Source organism: Acomys minous (genome assembly GCF_964271855.1).
Source record: "Acomys minous genome assembly, chromosome: 2".
Classification (NCBI taxonomy): Eukaryota; Metazoa; Chordata; class Mammalia; order Rodentia; family Muridae; genus Acomys; species Acomys minous.
Window position 1 is genome coordinate 50,635,761 of NC_140484.1, and position 25,266 is coordinate 50,661,026.

Genomic DNA, 25,266 nt, shown 5'->3' on the forward strand with positions numbered 1-25,266 from the left:
AAATACAGGTGTACAGGAATGCTCTGTCTGCTCAGGAATAATGTCAGAACGATTAAATAGGTCAAGCACAAGAAAAGGGGCTCAAAGTAGTGACCAATTCATACTAAAGAGCCAGGAGCCAGGAGCTGCTATCAGCATTGCCACCATTTCCAGCACCACTATCCTCACCACCACCACCATCAGCATTCCCACCATCACCATCTCCACCATCACCATCCCCACCATCACCAATCTCACCATCACCATCCCCGTCACCATCTCTACCATCACCATCTCCACCATCACCATCCCTACCATCACCATCTCCACCATCACCATCCCTACCATCACCAATCTCACCATCACCATCTTCACCATCACCATCCCTACCATCACCATCTCCACCATCACCATCCCCACCATCACCAATCTCACCATCACCATCTCCACCATCACCATCCCCACCATCACCATCTCCACCATCACCATCCCCACCATCACCATCCCTACCATCACCATCTCCACCATCACCATCCCCACCATCACCAATCTCACCATCACCATCTTCACCATCACCATCCCTACCATCACCATCTCCACCATCACCATCCCCACCATCACCAATCTCACCATCACCATCTCCACCATCACCATCCCCACCATCACCATCTCCACCATCACCATCTCCACCATCACCATCCCTACCATCACCATCTCCACCACCACCATCCCCACCATCACCATCTCCACCATCACCATCTCCACCATCACCATCCCTACCATCACCATCTCCACCATCACCATCCCTACCATCACCATCTCCACCATCACCATCCCCACCATCACCATCTCCACCATCACCATCCCTACCATCACCATCTCCACCATCACCATCTCCACCATCACCATCTCCACCATCACCATCTCCACCATCACCATCTCCACCATCACCATCCCCACCATCACCATCTCCACCATCACCATCCCCACCATCACCATCTCCACCATCACCATCTCCACCATCACCATCTCCACCATCACCATCCCTGTCACCATCTCCACCATCACCATCCCCGTCACCATCTCTACCATCACCATCCCCGTCACCATCTCCACTATCACCATCCCTGTCACCATCTCCACCATCACCATCCCTGTCACCATCTCCACCATCACCATCCCTGTCACCATCTCCACCATCACCATCCCTGTCACCATCTCTACCATCACCATCCTCGTCACCATCTCCACCATCACCATCCTCGTCACCATCTCCACCATCACCATCCCCGTCACCATCTCCACTATCACCATCCCTGTCACCATCTCCACCATCACCAGCCCCACCACCATCATCGCAATCCTCCCCATCACTTATTATCACCACGCTCCTTCACCATCACCACTGTGACCATCATCTGTATCTTTACTACTGTACTCACTGAGATCATCATCATGACCACCATCATTACACTGTCACATCACCATCGTAACGGCCACCACCATCGTCACCATCTTCATTGTGGTCATCACCACTGTGTCTTCATCCTCAACACGGAAGGTAGCACTTCTTGGGTACACTGTAGGTAATTTCAAGGTGATCCTGAGGTCATGTTCAGAACACATTCAGTAGCAACCAGGAGTGGAGCCAGTGCCTTTTTATGGAAGGGCAATGGCTCAGATTTTCAGAACATCCCAGAAGAGCCATTTAGAGCAAGCAACACAGACGAGTGCCATGCTTCAGAGGGTCTGGAAGGATGGTCTGGGTCACACACGGGCTGAGACTTCATGTCTCTTCACCTAGACACTGGACATTTGGAGGAGCGGAAACTAGAGACCAGGCCTTTCCATCCTCTGGACGCCTGGCCTTTTCAAAGGCAGGCTGGCCTTTAGTTCCGCCTGAGGCGCTGTTAGAAAAATGGTGGCCAGGTCCTGACTCTCAGGAGACTAGACGCCTGCGACCTGACTCAGGGCACCTACCTGGGGCAGACATCTACAGGTGCTTCTCCCCCACAGACAGATATAGAGGAGCCAACAAGGCACAGATTTGGGAGGACATGGCTGATTCTGGTAAGAGGAACAGAAAGAGAGGTTCGGGGAGTCTGGTATGTGCAGGAAGGAGTCAGTGCCCAGTGGGTCAACACCAGACAGCAGAGAGAGGAAACAAGAAGTGCTGAGAGCTCTGACCTCTCTGAGGCAACGGAGAGCCACAAACAGCCACCCCAGGCTGCTGCCTCCTCCAGCAGCCTCCTGGATCTGCTACTCTTCCCTGGCCCAGGGCTTTGCTGAGTCACACACAGTCAGCTTTCTCAGACTGGCCTGCCCTTTCTTCTACCTGGCTAGAGGCCAGAGGCAGCTGCCATCATCGCAGGTTATTGGGGGGCAGGAAGATGCATGGACCAAAAACAAAACAAAACAAAAAACCCTGCTACATGATCATACTAGAAAGTCAAGATGCCCATCATGTACCCCAGAACCAAGAAAAAAACGATGACAAAGAATAGCCAGAGCAGCTGGGCGTGGTGGCACAGTCTTTAATCCCAGCACTGAGAAGGCAGAGGCAGGTGGATCTCTGTGAGTTCAAGGCCAGGCTGGTCTGCAAAGTGAGTCCAGGGCAGCAAAGGCTACACAGAAAAACCCTGTCTCCAAAAAAACCAAAAACCAAAACAAAATGGCAACAACAATAACAACAAAACAACAACAACAACAAACAAAACAAATAGCCAGAGCTGGGGTTTAGAAAACACACCAATATTACAGCCTAATGCAGCCCAAGGCAGCAGGGACATGAAGGTCATCAGCAACTCAGTCTCCCCCATCTCTTCTGGCCTAACCTCCCCATCCTTTCCCAGAAGCCTTTCCCTACCCTGCACTCAACATCCTGATTAGAACAAGAGCAACAACAGCTGCATGAACCTCCTTCTGACCTGAACCCCAAAGCCCTCTTTCCAGTCCTCTTTATTTCCTGGCATCCACAGACCGCTCTGTCCTCTTCCACAGACTCCTTTCGACTCCAAGGACCAGGGACAAAAGAAACACCCTTCCAGCTGCTGCGGTGTATGTACACTTCCAGCAGCTGCGGCGTGTGCACCCTTCCAGGCTTCCTTTGGCCACAAGGCCAAGACCCCCAGGATCAGTGCCAATCCAAAAGGTAGCCAGGCTGAAGAGGCCTCTGGGCTCACTTACAAAATCTTCACACAGACCTTGAGGAGACACAGTTGCAACCCCCAAGACACATATATCTCCTGTACTCAAACTTGCAATGTCCCCATTCCCTCTGCCTGTCATTTCTTATGTCACCAGCCTTCTTTGTCTTCCCAAAACTACATGACAGAGGACAATCCCTCAGGGCCTCAGGAGCACCTCACCTCTGGAATTGGGCCATGCCCTCCACTGGGCTCCAGGGAGATTCTGGGGCTCAAAGACCTGGCTCTAACCAACGTCCCCCCCTTTAGCAGTCATCAAGGTCCCAATTTCTAACTAGGGACTCCCATTGGCATACAAGCTAGCCATACTGTCTTCACAAAACAAAACACAAATGACAATTTCGCCCTAGAGTGATGGCAGCTCACTGTGCACAGGCCCCGCCCCCTCGCCTCCCAGTGTAGAGCTGAAACCATGTCTCCACTCACCCATGGGTGTAGGGGTGGCCTTGACTAGCGCTCACCACTGAACTGAGCACAGAATAACTTCGTGTCACCTTCAGCTCAGGCTAACAAGGGCCAAGTGAGGTAGATTTGCCATTCTCTCTTGCCTTCCATGGCTGACACATGAGCCCAGTGGCTTCAAGTGACAATTGCAGGGCCTCAATCAGGAAGGGGCTTGCATTTCCAGACTCTCCCTGGAGGACAGCCATCCACCAATCAGTAGCAACCACCTGGGACTTTCTACAGTTAACAAAGAAGCTTCTGGACTGGAGAGATGATGGGTCAGCAGTTGGGCACGTACTGTTGTTGCCCTTCCAGAGGACCAGAGTTCAGTGCCTAGCAGCTCACCGCCACCTGTAACTCCAGCTCCAAGGGATCTGATGTCCTCTTCTGGCCTCCGTTGGCATCTGTGCTCACATGCACAAGCCCCTCCCCCACATATATCACATAATTTTTTAAAAAATTTTTTAAGTTTGTGTCAGGAATGGTTGTGTACACTTTCCATCCCATCACCTACCACGTGACCACAGCTTTTCCACTTCCACTCCCAGAACTACCTTAAGCCAAAACCAATCAGTGTGCCCGGTGCCCACAGACTTCTCTCCTGCCTTTCTGTACCAACCAGCCCTCACCACTGTTTCTGTTCACATGATGGCCCCCATGGCATCCTGGGGGACATTTTCTCCACACATTCCCCTTTGTCAGGCTCTTATCTTCCCAGAACCCACGGAATCTTTCAAATAGAAGTCGAGGGGGGCTGGAGAGATGCCTGGGGCTTAAGCACTTGCTGCCCTTCCAGAGGACCAGGGCCTCGGCATTTATGGCAGGACTTAATGTGAGGTTTCACAATGTGGTAACAGGGTAACAGATCAGAGGGAGACAGGCCAGGGAGGGGACAGATCAGAGAGAGATAGGCCAGGGAGGGGACAAAGCAGAGCAGAGGCAAAGGAACTAGTCTGGCTTAGAGACATGTTGACAGGGGAGCTGAACTGCAGGCCTGTGAACTGACCCCATGCTAGACTGAGGGCCACATAATGATAGACAAAAAAAACAAAAAACAACAACAAAAAAAAAAACCCAAAAAACACACACACACCAACAAAACAAAACAAAACAAACAAACAAAAAATACCAGGTCCTAAGACAAGGAGACCTGGGGAAGAGACAGAGGTCTCAGTAGTTTAGGACATTTGTCATAAGGCGTGCGGGAGCATGTGGTGATGTCAAAAACATGTATTGAGGCTCAGTACAGTAATCAACGAAGGCCAGTAGGAGCAGTGGACACTTTGGGTGGCTAGTGAGGCCCAGAGAGTGGGTGGCACGGGAACAGACACATCCCCAAGCACAGGGTGCCACCCAAGCTAGGGTCATGGCAGCTTTGAGACTGGTAGGCCCCGGGGCCCACGGCTCTCAGGTACCCTGCCTGCTGGCTGTCACCCTGAGACCCAGAACCCTCTGCTGTAATCTGGAGGCCATGGGAACTTCACAGAAATATAGCAGACCCTGGTTCTCAGGAAAAACCAAATTTGGGGAGCAAGGTGGGTGGAGAGAGAGAAAGCAGTCACTCTAACATGAATTAAAGTGTGACCAGGAACCATTTAATAGGAGAGGGCTTAGTAACCATTTCTTCAAAGTTTAACCAGGCCAAGGACAGCATTGCAAACGAAAGCAACTATCTCTCCTCTACCTGTCTTCATGGCTTCTCCTGGGTTAGCTCAGAGCCCGGTCGTGATGCCCTCTGGAAGGCAGAGAGAAGCGTGGAGGGGTGACAGCCCCAACATCTTCAGTGGCAGGGCTGGCAGCCTAGGTCTTGCTACACCTGACAGGGACCAGGCCACGAAGGCAGGTGGAGGAGAAACTGTTACTTTCATTTGCAATGCTGTGGTGGACCTGGTTAAACTTTGAAGAAATGGTTACTAAAACCTCTCCTTATTAAATGGCTCCTAGTCACACTTTAATTCTAGCCTGAGTGACTTCTCTCTGCCCACCTTGCTTCCCAAATTTGGTTTTTCCTGAGAGACAAGCTCTGCTATGTCTCCGAGAGATCCTCACAGCAGTGGATCCCAGGGCTCAGCGCGACAGCCAGCAGGCAGACACCCGAGAGCCCTGGTTGGCTCTGACTCAGTGACACGGCTGCCCTGACATGCGTGCGAGGAGGCCAGCGTGGGCAGAGCTGTGGGAAGAGGCTGGTGAGACTGATCCGAGGTCCTGTGAAGACGAGGTTGAATTATAGCGTTACCCAGGAGGAATCCATGGCATTTCCGGAACTCCTGGACCGAGTAGGGGGCCTGGGCAGGTTTCAGCTCCTCCAGACAGTGGCTTTGGTGACTCCCATTTTGTGGATCACCACCCAGAACATGCTGGAGAACTTCTCAGCTGCTGTACCCCGCCACCGCTGTTGGGTGTCTCTACTGGACAACAGCACTGCCCAGGCGAGTGTCCCCGGGGACTTTGGGCCAGATGTCCTTCTAGCCATCTCCATCCCTCCTGGTCCAGATCAGCAGCCGCACCAATGCCGCCGCTTCCGCCAACCTCAATGGCAGCTTGCAGAGCCCAACACCACAGCCACCAACTGGAGTGATGCTGACACTGAGCCGTGTGAGGATGGCTGGGTCTACGACAACAGTACCTTCATGTCCACCATCGTGACCACGGTAACGGCACTTGGGAGGTCACAGTCGTCAGCTGGACTTAAATGTTCCAGTCTCAAAAAAAAAAAAAAAAGATACACCTCCCCAGGCCTCCTCGCCCGGGGACAAGCATGTAAATTTGCAGGGAAGTGGGCTGCGGAAGCCCATCAGCAAAGTCACGTTTAGTGGCTCCTGCCTGTGATGCCAGGGCTAAAGAGGCAGGAGGATTATCATGAGTTTCAGGCCAACCTGGGCCTCACAATGAGTTATGTCTACACAGAGTGGCATGGGGTGACACCCCTGTTTCTGCATCACCCAATGGCTTCACCCACAGCTGAGCCTCGGCTATGACTCCAGTCATAGGAACCTGATGACTGTCTCTAGGCTGAGCACAGAGGACCTGACCAGGCACTGGTTTCCTGTGAGAGGTGTTGGCAGGCTGGGGAGGTGCATCGGCCAAATGCTTGCCGTAGAAGCATGAAAACTGAGCTCAGCTCTTCAACACCCGTGGAAGCTCTGGGCCCAGGGGTTGTGTGATTGTAATCTCATCTCTGAAAAGGCAGAAATAGGGGGCTCCCTGGGGCTCACTAGCCAGCTAGCCTACCCAGTGAGCCCAGGTTCCATGAGGTAGACAGCTCCAGAGACTGAACTCTGACCTTCACAAGCACTACACCATACACAGGCACACATTATCAAACACACACTCACATACACACTACACTGGGCACATTCACACGTTCTCATACATACATTCACACACACAAAAGAAGAGAAGGAGCCAGGTGGTGGTGACCCATGGCTTTAATCCCAGCACTCAGAAGGCAGAGGCAGGCAGATCTCTTGAGTTTGGGGCCAGCCTGGTCTATAGAGTGATTCCCAAGACAGCCAGGGCCACACAGAGAAACTCTGTCTTGAGATCAGAACTCAAAAGAAAGAGGGACCAAGGGTAGGGAATCAGACAACCCAGGCCAGCGGAGATGAGGCAGCTGCCCGAGGAGACAGGAAGGTCCCTGAGTGAGGAACAAGAGGAAGCAAGGGACCCTCCGGGGACAGTGGAAGGTTCTCGGCTAATAGAACAGATAAAGCTAGAGAGGTCTTGACCTTTGGCCTAGTACAAGGGCAGCAGGGTGCTCCTCAAGAAAACAAGCTACTAAGCCTGCGGGTGCCCTCACTGACCCACACAGCCCAGGCCACACCCAGCTCCCTTCCAGCTCCTTTGCCCCCTCTGTCTAGACTGCCCTCCTGAGCTCACCTCTGGCCCTCTTCCCCTCCAGTGGGACCTGGTATGTGATTCCCAGGCCCTGAGACCCATGGCCCAGTCCATCTACCTAGCTGGAATCCTGGTAGGAGCCGCAGTGTGTGGCCACGCCTCAGATAGGTGAGTATACCCACTGCTCCAGGCAGGCTTACCTGAATGAGCCCCACATCCTCTCCAAGGCACAGGTTCAACAACTTTCTCCAGGGTTGTGGGGACCACTGTCTCTCTCAAACAGCAATTCCTTAAAATCCCTTTTGCCACACACTGCCCTTCAGCCGCTGCTGGGTGCCACTGCTAAGGGGGAATACATTCACTGACGCTCCTTGTGGTCACGAGCCTCCCGTGGGTGGAGAATGGAGACCCGAGCCCACATGTGGCTTTGTGCCTTCCTCATTTCTGGAGGCAGGAACAGGATGGCCCTTGGTGTACCAGATCTTTGCTGCTGACCAATGGCATGCCTCCCCATGTACCACAGGTTTGGGCGCAGGAAGGTATTGACCTGGAGCTATTTTCTGGTAGCTGTGTCTGGCACAACAGCGGCCTTCATTCCCACCTTCCCCCTCTACTGCCTGTTCCGTTTCCTGGTGGCCTCTGCAGTGGCGGGTATCATGATGAACACAGCCAGTCTCTGTACGTCCCCTGGTGGGTGCTGGGTTGGGGAGGCTATACGCTGGTCCCAGGATTGACCCCTTCCTCGCTCCCGGCAGTGATGGAGTGGACATCATCCCAGGCCAGGCCCCTGATGATGACCTTGAACGCCTTGGGCTTCAGCTTTGGGCAGGTCCTGACAGGCTCCGTGGCCTACGGTGTACGAAGGTGGAGGATGCTACAGTTGGCTGTCTCCGCCCCCTTCTTCCTCTACTTTGTGTACTCATGGTGGGTACCGCAGCAGCCTCCCTCCTGGAAAGAGGCTCGGCTCACTCTCAGGGGTCAATATGGGAGACTCTCCTTTTCCTGCAGATGGAGGGTTTTTTTTTTTTTAGCAATTCTGGGGTCAAGACCACCTGGGCTGAAAGGGAACCACCAGAGCCAGAGCCCTCGAGATGTTCGCCACTGCTGCCCAAAGCCAGGGTGCCCTCTGCTCCAACTCACCTGCAACAAGCCAGGTGCCATCGTTCTGTGGCCCAGCAGCAAGCTGGGGATCTGGGTCCACGCTCCCTCCCTCAGGAAGGGTCTTGCCTGTTAGCTCCAGCCCTTCTCACAGACTACAGACCTCAACTCTCTGCTCCACTCTGCCTCATCCCCACCCCCACCCTGACTCCCACCTCCAGCCTCAGGTCTCCAATTACCTGCATGACTTTCCCTTACCCCCGACTCCCCCCACACACACACCTACTTCCCACGTGGGCCTAGGATGCCTGTCCCCCACTCACTGCCTCCCGAGTCCAACGGATCCCTGAGAATCACCATATTCTTACTCCCTTCCCCTCCGTGTCCTTTAAAACCAGGGGCGCTCAGGGCCCCAGTGGATCCGAAACAGATGGCTTCCCTCAGCTGCTGCTCAAAGGGGACAGCGCGTCCTCCTGTGTGGGGAGCAACTTTTGCAATCATGGGCCTGGAGGGAGCAGCAATGCTGTGGTGGTTACTGCAGAGGGCTGGGCAGTTCAGTGCAGCAAGTGTGTGTGTGGGGTGGGGGTGGGGAGAGCGCTGTGTTTGATCCTGGGACAGGGAGAAACAGGTTGCTATAGAGCATCTATACCCTGACACAGAACTGGCTGAGACAGGGCCGGGGGGGGGGGGGGGGAATAGCCAGGCACAATGGGGTCGAAGAGTCCAGGGATCAGTGGCTGGCTGGGGTACAGACAGAAGGAGCTTAGTGATATTCCAGACACTGGCCCCAACCTGAGCCTGGGCAGGGGGTGGTGAAGCTGTTTGTAGCAGGAAAACAATACAACTTGGGTGGGGGGAGGCAGGGACAGAGGAGGAGGGACATATGTGCTTGGAAAGATGTCATGATAGCAAGACACCGTGGTAGCCGTTGTTCATGGGTGAGGCTGAGAAGAGGCCATGGCCAGGAAGGAGTCCCTCTCTATCCAGCAGCCTGCTCAGGGACTTTCAGAGAACATGCCCACCCCAAACTCAGAGAGGAAGCAGCCGAGGAGGGGGAGTGGCACCTGCTGGTACAGGTGGTGATCTAGGTGGCCTGGCTACACATGCCTCTGCTGTCACAGTGTCCATTATGGCCTCCACTTACTACAGCTGCCCCGAGACTGGAGCTCCCAACTCCACTGAAGCCATCTCCTTAGGCAGAGGGGGACAGAAGGACAAGGAGGGAGATACAGGCCAGGCAAGGGGGGGGGGGGAACCATAATCGGATACCCCCTTCCCACACCCCTCCATTTCAGGTGGCTGCCGGAATCGGCACGCTGGCTCCTCACAGTGGGCAAGCTGGACCAGGGCCTGCGGGAGCTACAGAGGGTGGCTGCTGTCAATAGGAAGAAGGCAGAAGGAAACTCACTGACCATGGAGGTAAGCCAGGGCTGGGCCTTCCCTCAAGCCTGTCCCTTTAGATCCTCTCTCTGGCCTTGTAGAGGAACTCCCTTAGCGGTCCAGTGAGGGACCTGGGTCTTGAAGGAGGGACCCCCCTGAGGGGCAGGGGCGGGGGGGGGGGAGGCCCTGTGGGTGGGTACCTGGTGCTAACAGCCCCTACTCCCACAGGTCTTGCGGTCAGCCATACAGGAGGAACCAAGCGGGGACCAAACGCGCTCCGGGCTAGGCACTCTGCTCCGTATACCTGGGCTGCGCTTCCGAACCTTCATCTCCATGCTGTGCTGGTAGATGCCCTTGTAGCCGAGGCTACCAGCCATAGGGAAGCCTGATGCCAGGCCAGCTGCCAGACAGCCAAGGATGGGGCCTCTGGCTACAGATATCCCTAGGGTGACCTTTAGCTCCGGGACCTTCCTATCTCTAGTCAGGCTCCCAGAGGAGATGAGGCAGGCCAGGTGGGCTGGTGAGCAAAGATTACAAGGCCCAGGCGCCTAGGAGAGATGGAAGGAGGAGGGTCAGAACGAAGGCAGTGCTGGGCTGGGAAAGCTGGGGAGGCTAACCAGAGCACAAAGCAACCCAGTAGGCAGACAGGCTGGGCTGTCTTGTTTAGAGGCACCAGGCCTAAGTTAGCTATTGCCCACGTTTGAAGCCTAGGCCGCGCAGCAAAGATTGAACCCGTGAAGACCCTGTAGGGAGGATTCAGTAGAAGCTAGGGCTGATGGGATAGCATCCCAAATGGAGTGTCTGGGGTTGGGAGCTGGGGGGAGGAGGGTGAGAAATACCTAGTCTCTCCTTGGCTGCCCCTCAGGGGCCACCAGCCTCTCACGCCCAGCATCTAAGGTGACCTTGGGCAAGGCCAACAGGGCAGGCAGCAGAGCATCCACCCCAGGCTAATCCATCCACCGGTACTCCTAGGTTTGCCTTTGGCTTCACCTTCTACGGCCTGGCTCTCGACCTGCAAGCCCTGGGGAGCAATATCTTCCTACTCCAAGCACTCATTGGGATTGTGGACCTCCCGGTGAAAACTGGCAGCCTGCTGCTGCTCAGCCGCTTGGGCCGGCGCCTCTGCCAGGCCAGCTCCCTGGTGCTGCCCGGACTCTGCATCCTGGCCAACACACTGGTGCCTCATGGTGAGTTGCATGCAGCCTGGCTGTGGGTAAACAGGAGGAGGCAAAAATGTGGCATGCTAGCTGAGGCTCTCCTACCCTCCCTGGGGGTAGGTTGTGGAGCCAGAATGGGGGTGGGGGGTGGGCGGGGAGGAATATGAAAGAGAGAGGGGGCAGTGGAAGGAGCAGTGAGGGTGATAGACATTTAGGGGAGATCAAGAAGGCTGTAGTGTTAACACAGAACTCACTAATAGATTAGGGCAGGAGAGAAAGGGGACAGGGCGACTCTTGGGGTCTGGCTCTGAGAGGCTGGGAGGGAGGGTAGACTGGGGCCACAAGTTAATTACATAAGACACAGTGTGGGCATTGTAAAGATGACTCGGAGACATTTAAAAGGCCAGTTATAGGACAAGGAATAGCCCAGGGAATACAGGACCCCACTCTGTTGACACCATCACTGTTCACAGAGATGGTGGTCCTTCGCTCGTCCCTGGCCGTGCTGGGGCTGGGATCATTGGGGGCTGCCTTCACCTGTGTCACCATCTTCAGCAGCGAACTCTTCCCTACTGTGCTCAGGTAAGGCTGTCACGGGCTCAAGGAGAGAGCTCGTAGCCTAGAGGGAAGAGCTGTCTTCAGGTCTCCACAGGATTCCCTTCCGAGTGGTCTCAGGGCTCCCCTGTTAAGTCTCCATCCACCCTGGCTGGTCCAGTGGGCCTCTCTCAACCTAGTGGAGTCAGGCCAGGCCAGAAGGTCAAGGCTACAGGTAGGCAGAGTGTGACACGCAGGCAAACGTGCCTCCACAGGATGACAGCAGTGGGCCTGGGCCAGGTAGCAGCCCGAGCAGGAGCCATCCTGGGGCCTCTGGTGCGGCTGCTGGGCATCTACGGTTCCTGGTTGCCCCTGCTGGTGTACGGAGCGGTACCAGTGCTAAGTGGCGTGGCCGCACTGTTCCTGCCTGAGACCAAGAACTTGCCACTGCCTGACACCATCCAAGACATCCAAAAACAGTGAGTGGGCCAGCCTGGGAACCACTTCTTCGTTTCCCTCTGTCCCTCTTTTCTTTCCTCCCTCCCTTCATAGATCACAGTGGCCTGGGAACTCAGCCCTCTCACTAAGCAGAGGGGAATGCAGAAGTCAAGGGAGAGCTAAGATGGCCCAGAGTTACACCACACATAGGGAGAGTGACCGTCCGGCTAACAGGCGGACCCTATCCCGCTGCCCGTCACCCCACCATGTGTTGGAACAAGTGGTCCAGCCACCGCAGGTCCACCTTGAAAGGGGCAGAAAGAGAAAGGTGGGGAGCGCCTATGAGAGAGGTGGCCTTTGTCAGGGGTAGGTCCTGGTGTGTGACGGGTGCTTCTGAGTCTCTGCAGGTGGCAGACTCTGCCATGGGGTGGTTGACAAAGCTGCCACCATGCACTCCACTTTGTTGTGCTCAGTAAGCTCAGACCTGAGCCCCAGGCAGGATGTTCAGTGCTCGGCAAGGGACATGGGCCAAGAGTCAGGGGTCACTCTGCTCCTTAGAGTCACACTTCTCCGTCTTTCCTGAACAGGTCAGTGAAGAAGGCGGCACAGGACACAGCAGGCAGCTCTGTCCTGAGGTCTACGCGGCTGTAGCCTCCTGGAGAGGCTGCGATGGGCCCGGAGGAGGAAGACTACAACTACGAGAGGAGGGAGAGAGGAGGGAAGCGCGGGCACTGGCAGAGGGGGTGAAGGCGCCTGCCTCCCAGCCTGAGCATCTGAACCAGTCCTGGAACCCACTGGCAGTAGGAGAGAAGCAACCCCACCAAGCTGGCCTCTGGCCTCCACATGGGCACGTGCTCCTTCCCCCAGTGATACACACAAATACATAATTTATTTTTTAAAAAGGAAGGAGGGATGAAAAGAAGGAGGAAGAAGAAAGGGAGAAGAAAAAGGAAGAAGTGAAGGAAGGAAGGAGGAAGAGAAGGAGCAGGAGGAAAACAGAGGGCGCAAGGGAAGAGGTGGAGATGGCTTCTTCTGTCCCTGTGGACAAACAGCCTTGGGAAGCGAAGAGATCCGTTCCCAGGGCTCCCTATAGAGAGCTGTCTTTCTGGGGCTCCCTCTAACACACGGGCAAAGGACAGTTTGAATGATAGAAGGTTGCTACAAACACCGCCTGACTCCCCCATGAGTACCCGTGACTCCTTAGCTGCACACCAGAGAGAGGCCAAGGCTAGGGGGCACCCCGATGCTCACTCCCCAACCTGCCGCAGGACTCAGCAGAGACAATGGAGTCTCAGCTTCTCCGTGTCACTGAGGTCCTTGGTCAGCTGGCGTGGCCCCTCTCCAACCTCTCCCCACTCCGGCCACATGTCCAGCCACACCTTTTGCCGGTCCCCTTCCCACCTTCCCACCTGACACTCTCCTAGGCCTCCCAGACCCAACCGGGGGACCTTCTTCCAGGGTTCAAGGACAACTCATGACTCGTGGCATTGTGACCCATGGTTAGGGCCACACATCTGGCACTTCTCAACCTCCACCATGTAAGTCCCTGAGGGTCACTGGTCCCCAGCCCCACATCCTCACTTACACATAGAGCCTGTTGGAGGGCTCAGGTCAAGGGGTTGGCTAAAGCTAAAAGCAAATGAGTAACAGACCCTCGAGAGTTCATGAGGCTTTCTGAGAGCCTGCAGGAAAGGAAGGACTAGGGCTTTCCCAAGGCTGGCTTTCCTGTGTTCTGGGCTGGGCTTGAGACTGCTGTTGCCAGCCCCTCTCGTGGTGCCATGCTGCTCTGCATCTTGTAAGGAGCTGCCTTTCTCACACATGTGACAACAGAGGCTTGAAGAAACAGACAGCCCATACCACAGCTAGGAGGAGGCAGGGTCAGAACGCAAGTGCCTGTCTGTGGGTCTCCTGAGCCCTGCTCTGACCGTGGTGTCAACTAGGCAGATAGGAATGCATGCAGTAGGACCTCTGTCCCCCTCAAATTCAGCTGAGACTCTTTGGGGTCCCCTATGACTGCTCTCAGAAAAGATCACGTAGAGTCCCAGAAACCCAGGTGCTGCCCACCTGGGTCAGTATCTGGCCCACCAGCTGCACCACCTGGGGCCACACTTGGGCTGTCTCTGCATTCACCTGTGTGGCTACTCCCAGGCACCTCAGAAAGCTGCAATACACACATACACACACACACACACACACACACACACACACACACACACACACACACACACACATACACACACACACTTACTTCCTAGTGATATTCCCACAGACAAAAGGGTAGAGCTAAGATTGTATTTATACTGCCTGATGCCTCAGGACAAACTTGTTCTGTTGCTGTAAGCCCAGCTGCACCTTTGGGCTACAGGGTGCCTAGAAACTTCCAGAAGGAAGGCAAAGCTCAGTGGAGAGACAGATCCTCCTCTCTCCCACAGTATTCCAGTTCCACAAGCAGGTCAGAGTCACTCCTGTATCTATAATCAGAATGGCCACCCCGGGTCTATCCAGGTGGCCAAGAATTTTCAAGACAAAGGGTTTGTCACTCTGGGAAGTGACAGCATCACTTGTCTAATGAGTTACCTGACAAAGGTAGAGACATGAACTCCAGGCTGCTGCCCATACCCATCTGGGATATGGCTCTTTTAAATGCCTACTGTGGGGGTTTCTAACCTCGAAGCTGCTGAGATGTCCCACAGCAGAGGAGCCAAGGGAACCTCTTGGAGAGGTAAACTGAGTCAATGGCCACATCCAGAACTCTTTCTTCAGAAAACAAAGCCCTTGAGTGGCAGGTCTTGGCCTTCTGATGCAGAAAGGGAGATGGAGCCCTGGCTCTACGGCAACCAGGGCAATGAAGGCGTCCTTTCAACTCCTAGAGTACATCCCGCTCAGTCAGGGTAAAGTAAGAGTGAAGGCATTCCTTCCCTTCTTGTGCCCAAGGACCTCCTGCTGTCTGTTTTCTGAACCTAACAAAGCAGGTGGGGAACAGGGAGCTAAGCCTAGGCTTTAAGCAGAGAACAGCAACATAAGGCCCCGGGGGGGGGGGGGGGGGTGAGGACATGACCAGCTAGGGACAGGGCACCCTGACAGCACTGCCCGATGTCAAAGTCTCCCCAGACTCCTACAGCTGAATCCACGTGAAGCTGCAGGGTGGGCAAGCAGGGCAGGAAGGAGGCCAAGGAGATGCCACCCCTTGGAGTCAGGCACTGAAGGGAGGTGGCACAGTACCGGAGCTGGGAAAACAGAGCCAAGTCACAGGACAGAGAAGCAAATCCTCAGAGGATGCTGGCCGCTGCTATACCTGTGGCTCTGAACTAGCAGACACGGGCACCCTGGCCACCAAGAGACTACCTCCTCCAAATACTGGACAAGATGGCAGCTATCTCGTACACACGAGTGGCTGGTGCACAGCCAAAGAAAAGAGGACAACATGATGCCATCTGAGGAGTTACGGTCATGAAACCCCAGCCAGATGCCAACCCCTTCCCACCCACACAAGCCACGGGTGTCTCCCACCTTCGGCCCCACCCAGCAGACACTTGAATGTGAGACATCGAACCGTTTTTCTATGAGTTGCCCATAGTTGTCAATGGTTGTCCAAGAGCCCAGTGTTGTACTCAACTCAGAAGTCTGGGGGACTGGGCGGGCAAAATGGCTCAGTGACAGCGCAGTGGGCAAGGCCACTCATCATTCAAGCCTGAAACTTGAATTCTGTCCTCAGGACCCACGCAGCGGAAGCAAAGAACTGACTCCTTCCTATAAGATGCCCTCTTAATGGCACACACATCTTCACACACTAAATTCATAAAGTTGCAGGAAACTTAACAACTGTGAGGTGTACCCACTGAGACCCTGACTGCAGCCCAGGGCTGTGGACCTAACAGCACCCACCTGGAACAAACTACACAGGACTGTTGGAATTTGGAAAGTTTTTGTTTTCTTTTTCCCACACATTTCCGGGTTTGGGGTGTTTTCCAAGACTCAGACACATTTGTTAACAAAGAGAAAAAAACTGGGGGGGAGCAGGGAGCCCATGGGCAGAGAAGTGACCCCAGCCATCCGCAGACACAGCCTCACTCCCTCCGTTCCCTGCACCTGCAGCTAGCTGGTGCCACAGACCGCAGCTCTGGTTCCTCGGTTATTGGTTTTTAATATATATCTGCATTTGCCTTTCCCCTCCCCCCACCCCCCACCCCGCTCCTCCAGCAGCTTCCCAGCAATGCACGTTGCCCGGCAAGACACACACAACAGGCCTTGGCCAGGTCCAAGCCCAATCCCTGGGCAGCCCCAGGCAGAAGTTCCTCCTCATGAGGGGGCTTGGGGCACTAGGGGAATGAGCCCCACTGCCCAGCCCTAGCCACCCAAGCTGGGCCACTCTGGGCCTACCGTCCCACCCTTCTTCTCCCGGCGACTCTGGAAACCCAAAGGGAGGGAAGCAGAGAAAACAGAACTTAGAAAGAAGGAAGGAAGGAAGGAAGGAAGGAAGGAAGGAAGGAAGGAAGGAAGGAAGGAAAGAAAGAAAGAAAGAAAGAAAGAAGAAAGAAAAAAGAAAAGAAGGGGAGAGCGGAGGTGGGTAGGGACAAGAGACACAGCAAGCCTGGACCGGGACAGGAGGGCTGCGAAGGAGAAGGAAGGCAGGAGGAACCGGAAGGAAGAAGAAAATCGAGAGAAAGAAACGAACGGCGCAGTGGACACTTTACAAAACCCCAGCCTTCCTTCCCGCCCAGCCCCACCAAATTAAAACTAATACCCCCTTAAAAAAATAAATCAACCCAGGGCTGTGAGCACGTGCCCTGCCTGACAGGCGCAGAGCGGAGGACAGCCAGCCCCAGAGCTGACAGTGCGGCGCCGAGGGCAGCGGGAGGGAAAGGGATGAGCACGTAGTTGTATTCCTTTTCTTTTTCTTTTCTTTTCTTTTTTTTTTTTCTTTGCGTTTCCTCTTCGTGGGAGAAGCCTGAGGCAGCCGGGGAGAGGGTCCCCAGGTCCCCCTGCAGGGAGAGGGCCGCACCCTCCTCCCGGGCCCTCCCGGGAGGAGCAGCTGGCAGTGGGGCGCGGTGCCTGGACTGGGTGCTCAGACGTAATACTCCTTGTCTTTGTTCTTCTTGGCCTTGCTGGGCGTCTTGGGGGCAGCAGGGGCCTTCTCCTTCACCACCGCCCCATTGCTCTGAGCCGAGTTACTGATGTAATTCCGGCTCTGGTCCACCTGGTAGGAGCCCTCGTCGCGGTTGCGGTACTTGTACATGGCGTAGAGGAGGATGAGGATGCAGAGCGCCGCTGCCGCCACGATGCCCACCACCATGCCTGTGGTGCTGCTTGATTCTCGGATCACCTCCACCGCGCCCGGAGGGCCGCGCTCCCCCGGGCCCGTGGGGTTGGCTGTGGGCAGACGGGGGAAACCGGGGACTGAGGTCACGCCGGGGCGCAGGGGAGGCGGCCGCCGCGGCTCGAAGGCCGTGGGGACCCCGGGCCCCAGCGGCGGGTTCTCCAGCAGCGGCTGCAGTGGGTCTCGGTGGTTCATTTTGCCCGCGGGCAGGTTGGGGGCTGGGGCGGAGGGCGCAAGTAGCACCCCGGGGGCGCCCGTGGCCCCATCTGTCCTGAGGTTGGGTCGGGGCGCGGGCTTGCGGGGCGATAGGAGGGTGGTGCGGTCCGTGACCAAGGGAAAGGTGGTGTAAAAGTCCTCGTCGTCCGTGGGGGGGAGGCTGGAGTCAAAGACCTCCCCAGAGGCGAAGCCCGAGGCCTCCACGGGCTCCTCGCAGTCGCTGTCGTCGCGCTCGGCCTGGCACGGGCCCCCCGAGGACGGGCGGCGCGCGGCGGGCGGAGGCAGGGTGTCTTGGGTGGCACCCACGCCCGTGAGAAAGGGGTAGAAGGTGGGGGGCGGGGGCACGAAGGGGGACCGGGTGGCCACGGGAGGGGGGTCTAAGGAGTCCTCCGTGATAATGGGCAATATTAACTCTCCTCCTAGAAGAAGAACGAGAAGAAAGAAGAGAGGGCGTCAGCGAGGGCCAGGGCGCGGGCGGCCGGCACAGAGAGAGAAACAACAGCCTCACACCCAAATCGGTTCAATTGGCTTTGGCGGAGACTAGCGCGGGCCGGGCCCGCCCGCCAGCCGGCCAGCGCCTGCGCTTTAAGCGGGCTGCGGCTCGGATGCCCTGGGCACCCCACGCGCTGGCTCTGTGACTCTGGGTTTTTTTGGTCTTTTTGTTTCGTCTTAAGAAACCAAAAGGAACAGAAAGGAAAGGAAATTGAAAAGAAACAGAATTTTTTTTTCTACTGGTTTAAGGCTTTAAAAACATACAACAGCAGCATTTAAACAAACCTAACAACAATATCTTTTAGGGTTTTTTTTATATATATTTCTTTTGCTTTTTTTTTTTTTTTTGCTTTTGTTTTTAAAAAAGAAGATAGCATACCACGGAATTCAGGCAACTTACATCAACAAATAGGCCGTGTGATTTTAGCATGAAGAAAAAAATTACAAACAGAGCTGTGTAAGCGGGTTCTCCCGAAAAAAAATAAGAAAAAACAACTTTTCCGTACAACGTTCTATCTGTTGGCATCTCCCTCCCTGATTTACTCCCTAGACAGCCTAACTTCCTCAGAACGCTCACGCTCCTCCCTCTCTTGAGCCCTCTTCCCCCTCACTGAACACGAGGCTGAAATTTGCACAGTGGGAGCTGGGGCTGGGAAAGTGGCACCACTCAGTGACATCGTAGGAACAGGAAGGGTCAGTGGAGAGGCCACGGAAAAGAGGGATGATGGCAGGCCTGCGTGGGTGTGAGCTCCTGGGGAGTGGGCGGGCCATGGGAGAGGAGGCTGAACGGGAGGCACGTGTGGAACAGTGGGGCAGGAAGGATCAGACACACTGGAGCTGGCCGGGTCTTGTCCCATAGGATTCTGGGAGGTGGTGATCAGAGGATGCATGGAGGTGGGAGGACTGGGAATGAGTGCGGGTGTACTAAGAGTAAGGTGGGGCGGAGGTCACGTGATTCCCGAGCTAACCCTAACTCTCCACTTTCTTCACCCTCCACCTCTGACCCCCACTGACTTTCCCCCCACCCCCTCCCCAGAACCCCCATGGACCGCCAGAACCTGGACAGGTTATGACTGCCTCTGGCCCTCTTATTATTGTTAAAACAATAATAAAACAACGGAAAGAAGGAGAAAGCAAAAAAAGAAAATATATACACAGCCATCTGGGAGGGACACGCTAGCTAAAGCAGGGCCCAGGGATAACTAATTGGAAAGGTCTTGTGGTAGGGAGTGGGTAAGTCTTCCCTTTTAGTCTGATAACTCGAGTGCCCTAGGCAGAAACTGCAATTCCCATCAGCTCCCTGTGGGCAAGAACTGTAGCTCCCTTTAGCCCTTAAGGGGGGCATGAACTACACCTCCCATCAGTCTCTGGGTCAACAACTACAACTCCCATCAGCCCCCTGAGCCTCTTCACTAACCAAAGCGCAGCAAGCCAATGACCTCTGGCAGATAGAAGCTGAATAAAGTTCTAGGTGGGAAGGAGGGCTCAAACGCTGGTTTGGGTCGCCTCTGGTGCTTTCAGTACTGGAGTTGACGATTTCCTCTCTGGCTATAACTCCAGCTCAGCCTCTGCCCCATCCCTACCTGAGTACTGTGGTAATCATGTACCACCTGTCTGTGGTAATCATGCCAGGGCACCCACTAGCCGATCTAACAGCCAGGCCAAGTCTGCCCACCCCGTCAGTCTCACGGAGGCCACAGCCAAACCTTGCCAAAGAAGGAGAAACCTTACTAAGATTCTCAAGGCGCACTTCCCGTCAGTCCCCCTTACACCGCAAAGATTAAAGCCCAAGGGTTCCTAGCCCTCTGCCGACTTGGCCATGGTGGAAGGTTGAACCAAGAGCGGAGAATGTTTTGTGCAGCAGGGAATGACCAATTCCGCTGATGGAAGCCGGGACCTGGTGGGTGCCAGGCTAAGCACCCTGGCTCTACCACTAAGTCACACCTCAACCTTCAACAGCAGCTTCTGGTACATGAGGACACCCAGGCCTGGAGAGGGCAGAACTTCCAAGTGAGGTGAATGAATGAATTGGCCATTCCCTTCTATGACTCCCAGAGGCCAGGAAAGGAGACAGGAAAGCCTGGACCATCCATCACCCCCGTGCCTCCAAGAGGCTGGCAAGGCTGCTTGCCTGAGAATCCAGCCTGGAGGCCACATGTGTGTCAGCCAAATTCCCCTGTGACTGTAGACAAGCCCCACCCCAACTGGGCCCCAGTCCTCATCCATAAAACTAAAATGTTGTCACGCAAGGTGGCACATGCTTATGAATCCAGCACTTGGAGGCTATAGGCAGGGGTTTGAGGTCATCTTCGGCTACATAGCAAGTTCTGGCCAGCCTAGGGTCTGTGAGACTCTGTCTCAAATCATCAAAGAAAAGAAAACTTAGAGTGAACTTCCTGCCCAGTTAGGCCTGGCAGTGCTTCGTTGCCATCCACTGGCCTGGCCTTGCTCCTGCTGTCTCCCAGCTCTGCCTTCCACCTTTCCCATCTTAGACTGAGCCGCCAGTGGGCTCCAGGGTCAAAGCTTACCCTAACCTGGCTTATGATCCTCAAGCAGCTGGCCATCACTGGAGACCCAGGGATGTGCCAGTCCCATGCTAGGGCCGATCCCTAGAGCGCTGACCATCAGACTGACTGAGGCCTGGGCTGATGCTCTCCAGTCAGTATGGGAACATGGTGCATCCTCCTATTCCCCGTGTGGCCATCCCTGCGCAGTGCCGACAGGAAAGCTCGAGGCCCCTCAAGCAGGGACACTGTGGGCCTAAGTGTAGCATTTTCTCCTCCTTGCATGAGCCCTGAGTCCATCTCGGTCCTCCCTGCTCACCCACGCTACCTGCTGTCTCCTGGCCTTTGCCTCCTATTCAGAACAGGCTCCCTATAGGTAGCTGACACAGGAGCAGAATCCGGCCAGTGCTTCATTTTCCAGGGCTGACTCCAGAAGACGCCCTCTGCTCCTGGTGCCTCTGCCATGGTCTCTGTACTCTGTCTTGGAGGCTCAAGTTTGACTTACTGCCAGGGAAGGCCCCAAGGCCCAAGTCCCATCTGTCCATCTTGCTAGCAGCCAGCAGCAGGCCTGGCGGGGAGCTAAGGTCCTTCTGCTCTTCGAGGGGAATGAACGGCAAGTCCCTGGCATTCCCTCTGAGATGGGCCAGGGACATGGGGAAGCATGGGGCACCTTTCACAGGCTGAGTTTTACACAGCCTCCTGCTCCACCATCTTGGACAACAGGCACTGCTGAGAGCTACGCCTGGCAATGCTTCCTCCCTGTCCTCAGCCCTGCCCTCCACCCTCTACCAGCCCTGCCTTCCACCTTTTCCATCTTAGACTGAGTTACCAGCACCCTCAGGAACGCCAGAGTCAGAGCACTCCCTAACTTAGCTTATGACCCTCAACCAGCTGGCAATCGCAGGGGACATGGTGAAGTGCTGTTACTCTTCCCTGGAGTACAGCTCATCAGAGTGACCAGGACACAGATCTTGGCTCTTTACCAACCTGTTGCCTCCAGCTGGGTGAGGGCAGATGGTGGGTTCAGGCCTGGACTACACATATCCTGCCCAGCCTGTGCTGCTCCCACAACCCTTTGCCCTAGATCTCCCTGCTTCAGGCCCCACTGGCTTCCCTGGCTCCTCCTTCAGGTCTCGGCCTCACCCCCTGTCGTCGTCCCCCTGCCCAGTCCCCGTTCCCTTGGGGGCCTTCTCCAGCATTTCCCCATCCATGGCTTGTGGTCACATCTCCCATGATTCCACCAATGCTCTCTTTGCATAGCAGCATCTTTCTCTGATAAACGTCCTGTGTGTGCCTGATTCTCCCCTACACAAATCACCCCCAAAGTGATAAGCCATGGGGAACCTCACATGGCTTTCTCACACCACCCTGGCCTAGACTATGGGGCACCGGGGTCACATCAATGTATGGGCTTCCCTGGGGTACTGGCCCAGGAAGGATCTAGAAAACTCATACTGGGGAGGAGTCCGCAGGGCCTGAGCAAGGGAGGATGCCTCAAAGGCTTTTCGCTGGGATGGTCCCGCTGCTGGATCTCCCGCTGGACTTTTGAGTAGGGGGAACACTCAGGGTGACTCATGATGTTGAAGGTCCTGTGATCAGCTCTGTATCCCTGGGAGACAGATGGGAGACTGTGACCCCCGAAGCCATCAGACTCGGTTGGACAAGGACCCTAGGCTGCCTCTAGCCCCTCCCTCACTCCTGGCAGCTGTGGCAGGTGCAAAATTCAGGTGTGCACTTCTCAGTGATGCAGCGCATTCATCTGCTCTCCTTACCCTAAGGAAATGGAATTTCAGTGCACATTAGGCCCACTCGCTAGAGAATTCCTAAGCAGCTCTGGCATCTCAGCTCTCCCTCTCTAGGGCACTCACAGCGAGTAAGCGGGAGCTTTCATCTGTCAAGCACAGCCGCCTTGACTAGAAATCTATCTACCCATGAAGTTCTGCACAGTGGCTCATACCTGTTAATTCCATTACTCAGGAGGCCTGAGGCAGGAGGATCACCGTGAGTCCACGAGTCTGAGGCCAGCTTGGGCTACAATGTGGGACCCTGTCTAAAAAAGAAAAAACCCTCTACTTATGAACCCCAATTTCTATCCAGTCAGGACATGTCTACCCCTCGGGAGAATCTGGAACTGAGGTTCAGAGTGTCCGCCATCTGCTGCTGAGAGCCCATCCGCCAGTGCTGAGGGTCCTACCCAAGCCAGCAGGAGCAAGAAGGTCAGCATTTTAGTGGATTGGGGGAAAAGGCAGCCCTTATACCTGGACACAGTCCTGCAGGTTCATGACTTGGCAAGCCACATGCCCACAATATTGATAAAAGCCACTCTGCTCTGGGTGGACACAGCCCAGTTCAGGGCCCAGGATACACTGCTCAGCGAACAGGACACTGGCCAGATTTAATCCCTGCTCACCTGTCGGAGCCGAGAAGTGTGCCATTATGTGCTGTAGGCTGAGGATGGTGTCCCTCCATACCTACAACACCAGCATGACAAGCATGGAGGCCACAGTGGCTAACAGGGTCAGAGACCATGAGCTACTCAGCAGGAGGCTGTGTGCACATGTGTGTGTGTGTGTGTGTGTGTGTGTGTGTGCATACACACCCAAATGCATACCCCTATGAAGGTTTGTGTTTCTACATCCATGAGCATAAATTCCCAGACACATCAACCTTCATAGATCTGAGATGTCTGTGTGTGTGTGCCCGTGTGTGTGAACTGATGTGACATGTGAATGGGTCTCTCATATCTGCTGCCTATGAGCCTGAGGCATGGGCTTTGTGTACGTGGTGTGTGAATGTGTCCCTCAAAATATGCAAGCAAAACATCAATGACTCTGAGCACAAGTGGCATACTACCCCATAAAATATGTTCCTTCTGAACCTTTCAAGCTAGACTACATTTCCCAGCATCCTTAGCAATTGAGTTTGGCTCAATTGTTGAGTCTTGGGCCCTATCCAGTGCTCCGTTTTCCACACTCTTCTCCAACCGTGACCTTACACATGCTGTGTTGAAAATGAAGGTGCCACAGATGGAGGGAGGGTGGACCCCTAGTGTGGCCCCTGGACAGAGGCCGGGGAGGGTATACATCAGTGAGAACATTCTCCTGTACTAACCACTCAGATTCAAGGCTTAATAGATACCTCAGTCTCCATAGGGGTCCCCTAGTAAGGGGAGCAGGAGCTGTCCCTGCCACGGACTCTGCTGTCTGCACTTTGATCACTTCCCCCCAGTGAGGTGCCTTACCATGCCACAGAGGAAGAGGATGCAGGCAGTCCTGATGAGACTTGGTAGTCTGGGGTCAGTTGGTAGGGGAGAAGGGCTCCCCCTCTTGGAGGACTAGGGGAGGAGAATGGGGAGGGGGAGAGAGGGAGGATGGGACCAGGAGGAAATGGGGGCGGGGGCACAACTGGGAGGTAAAGCAAATAATTTTTAAAAAATAAACCAAAATTTTAAAAAATATTCAGGGCTTATCTGTTACAGAGAACAAATGTTAGCTTATACAGGCTTTGGCACCTGAAATGTATGTCATGATAACAAAATGCCATGGCATTCAAGAGACAATCCAAGGACAGGCTAGGAGGTAGGAAGGATGAAGACCCACATGCCACTGTGGCAAAGGGGTACAAATATTGCTTGTCCCAACCTGCTGAGCCTGAAGTGCTGAGGGAAGGTGAGGGGACATGGCCCAGGACTGCCAGCGCTTGCTTTCCGCTTTTAGCAACACGTAATGAAAGAAACTTAAGCAAGAATTGTCTTTCTTCCAGGGAGGGAGGGAAGGCGGGAGGGAGGGAGGGAGGGAAAGTGACAACCTAGACAAGATGTGTGATTCCTGCAGGAGTCAGAAGAGCCATTGCTTCCAGTCCCTTACACAGGAGTAAAAACTGAAAGGTCCTCAAGGGTCAACGAGAGAGACCTTCTCAACTGAGTGAGGGTCTTTTTCTCCCCAAGGGTCAGATTTAGGAGTGGTTTCCCCACCTACCATTTAAAATAAAAGGTCCTCAAGGCGGGGGCTAAAGAGATGGCTCAGCAGTTAAGGGCTTTTCCAGAGGACCCAGGTTCAAATCCCAGCACCCACATGGCAGCTCACAACTCTCTGTAATTCCAAGCTCTGACACTCTCATACAGACATATTACAGGCAAAAGACCAATGCACATAAAATAAGGGTAAATATGTTTTTTTTTAAGTATGGCATTTAGCAGGTGGAGACTGGGGCTTCGGAGAGGGCTGTAGTACGGCTGCCTTGAAACCACAGACATGTGCAAGCCACTGTGGGATGTCTGCACTGTACACATCCAAAGAGAACATTTCTCCCAAAACCCACTTCTAAAAGGGCCAAAGAGGCTTAGGATGGGGACATTCTACCCAGTCTAAAGCCCTCCCAGGGGCAGAAGCAGGGCGTCCTGGAGCCTCCGTCCTTACCACTGCAGGCACAAAGCCCACCTACCTGCTGAATCTCCTCCTCCATGCCCAGGCACGTGTGCTGTGCTGCTCAGCTTGCCCTGTCCTCACCTCTTTTGGGGGAGTAGTTTGTGGTCGGGTCTGGCTATATACTACAGGTTGGCCTTGAACTTGCAATCCTGTTGCCTGCACTCCCCACTAGAATTATGGGTGCTCGTCACTACACCCAACCTCTTTTCTTCTGTGCATGAGCTTTTGTTATAGGGA

General features: G+C 54.7%; 2 protein-coding genes and 1 long non-coding RNA gene across 12 annotated transcripts in view; 1 reads left to right on the plus strand and 2 right to left on the minus strand.

Moving 5' to 3' along the window:
- The window catches only part of LOC311584143, a 28,810-nt gene extending 26,557 nt beyond the window's left edge, over positions 1–2,253 (minus strand). For all 4 annotated transcript variants that reach the window (XR_014774801.1, XR_014774802.1, XR_014774803.1 and 1 more), the window contains exons 1-2: positions 2,167–2,253; positions 1,422–1,559 (exon numbers count right to left, since the gene is read on the minus strand). This is a non-coding gene — a long non-coding RNA (uncharacterized lncRNA). The remainder of the gene's footprint in view (positions 1–1,421; positions 1,560–2,166) is intronic.
- A 3,061-nt stretch (positions 2,254–5,314) lies between these two features.
- On the plus strand, positions 5,315–16,620 carry LOC311585607 (solute carrier family 22 member 12). The gene is made up of 10 exons (XM_084761008.1): positions 5,315–6,280; positions 7,531–7,634; positions 7,990–8,144; positions 8,222–8,390; positions 9,860–9,983; positions 10,173–10,288; positions 10,917–11,131; positions 11,575–11,683; positions 11,911–12,114; positions 12,661–16,620. Exons 1-10 carry the CDS (start codon positions 5,879–5,881, stop codon positions 12,722–12,724), a joined length of 1,662 nt encoding a protein of 553 aa, XP_084617134.1. The 5' UTR covers positions 5,315–5,878; the 3' UTR covers positions 12,725–16,620.
- Positions 15,982–25,266, minus strand: part of NRXN2 (neurexin 2) — a 114,424-nt gene continuing 105,139 nt past the window's right edge. For 5 of the 7 annotated variants that reach the window (XM_084760315.1, XM_084760309.1, XM_084760311.1 and 2 more), the window contains one exon: positions 15,982–18,025. In XM_084760315.1, the coding sequence (XP_084616441.1) occupies positions 17,139–18,025 (887 nt within the window). In that variant the 3' untranslated portion in view covers positions 15,982–17,138. The remainder of the gene's footprint in view (positions 18,026–25,266) is intronic. The other 2 variants (XM_084760314.1, XM_084760313.1) reach the window with 1 other exon arrangement.

Excerpts from the sequence above, each read along its gene's own strand:
- LOC311585607 (XM_084761008.1), top strand. The coding sequence starts at position 5,879 with ATGGCATTTCCGGAACTCCTGGACCGAGTAGGGGGCCTGGGCAGGTTT. Across the intron at positions 11,684-11,910 it reads CTCTTCCCTACTGTGCTCAG|GATGACAGCAGTGGGCCTGG; the intron begins GTAAGGCTGTCA and ends GTGCCTCCACAG. Across the intron at positions 12,115-12,660 it reads ATCCAAGACATCCAAAAACA|GTCAGTGAAGAAGGCGGCAC; the intron begins GTGAGTGGGCCA and ends TTTCCTGAACAG.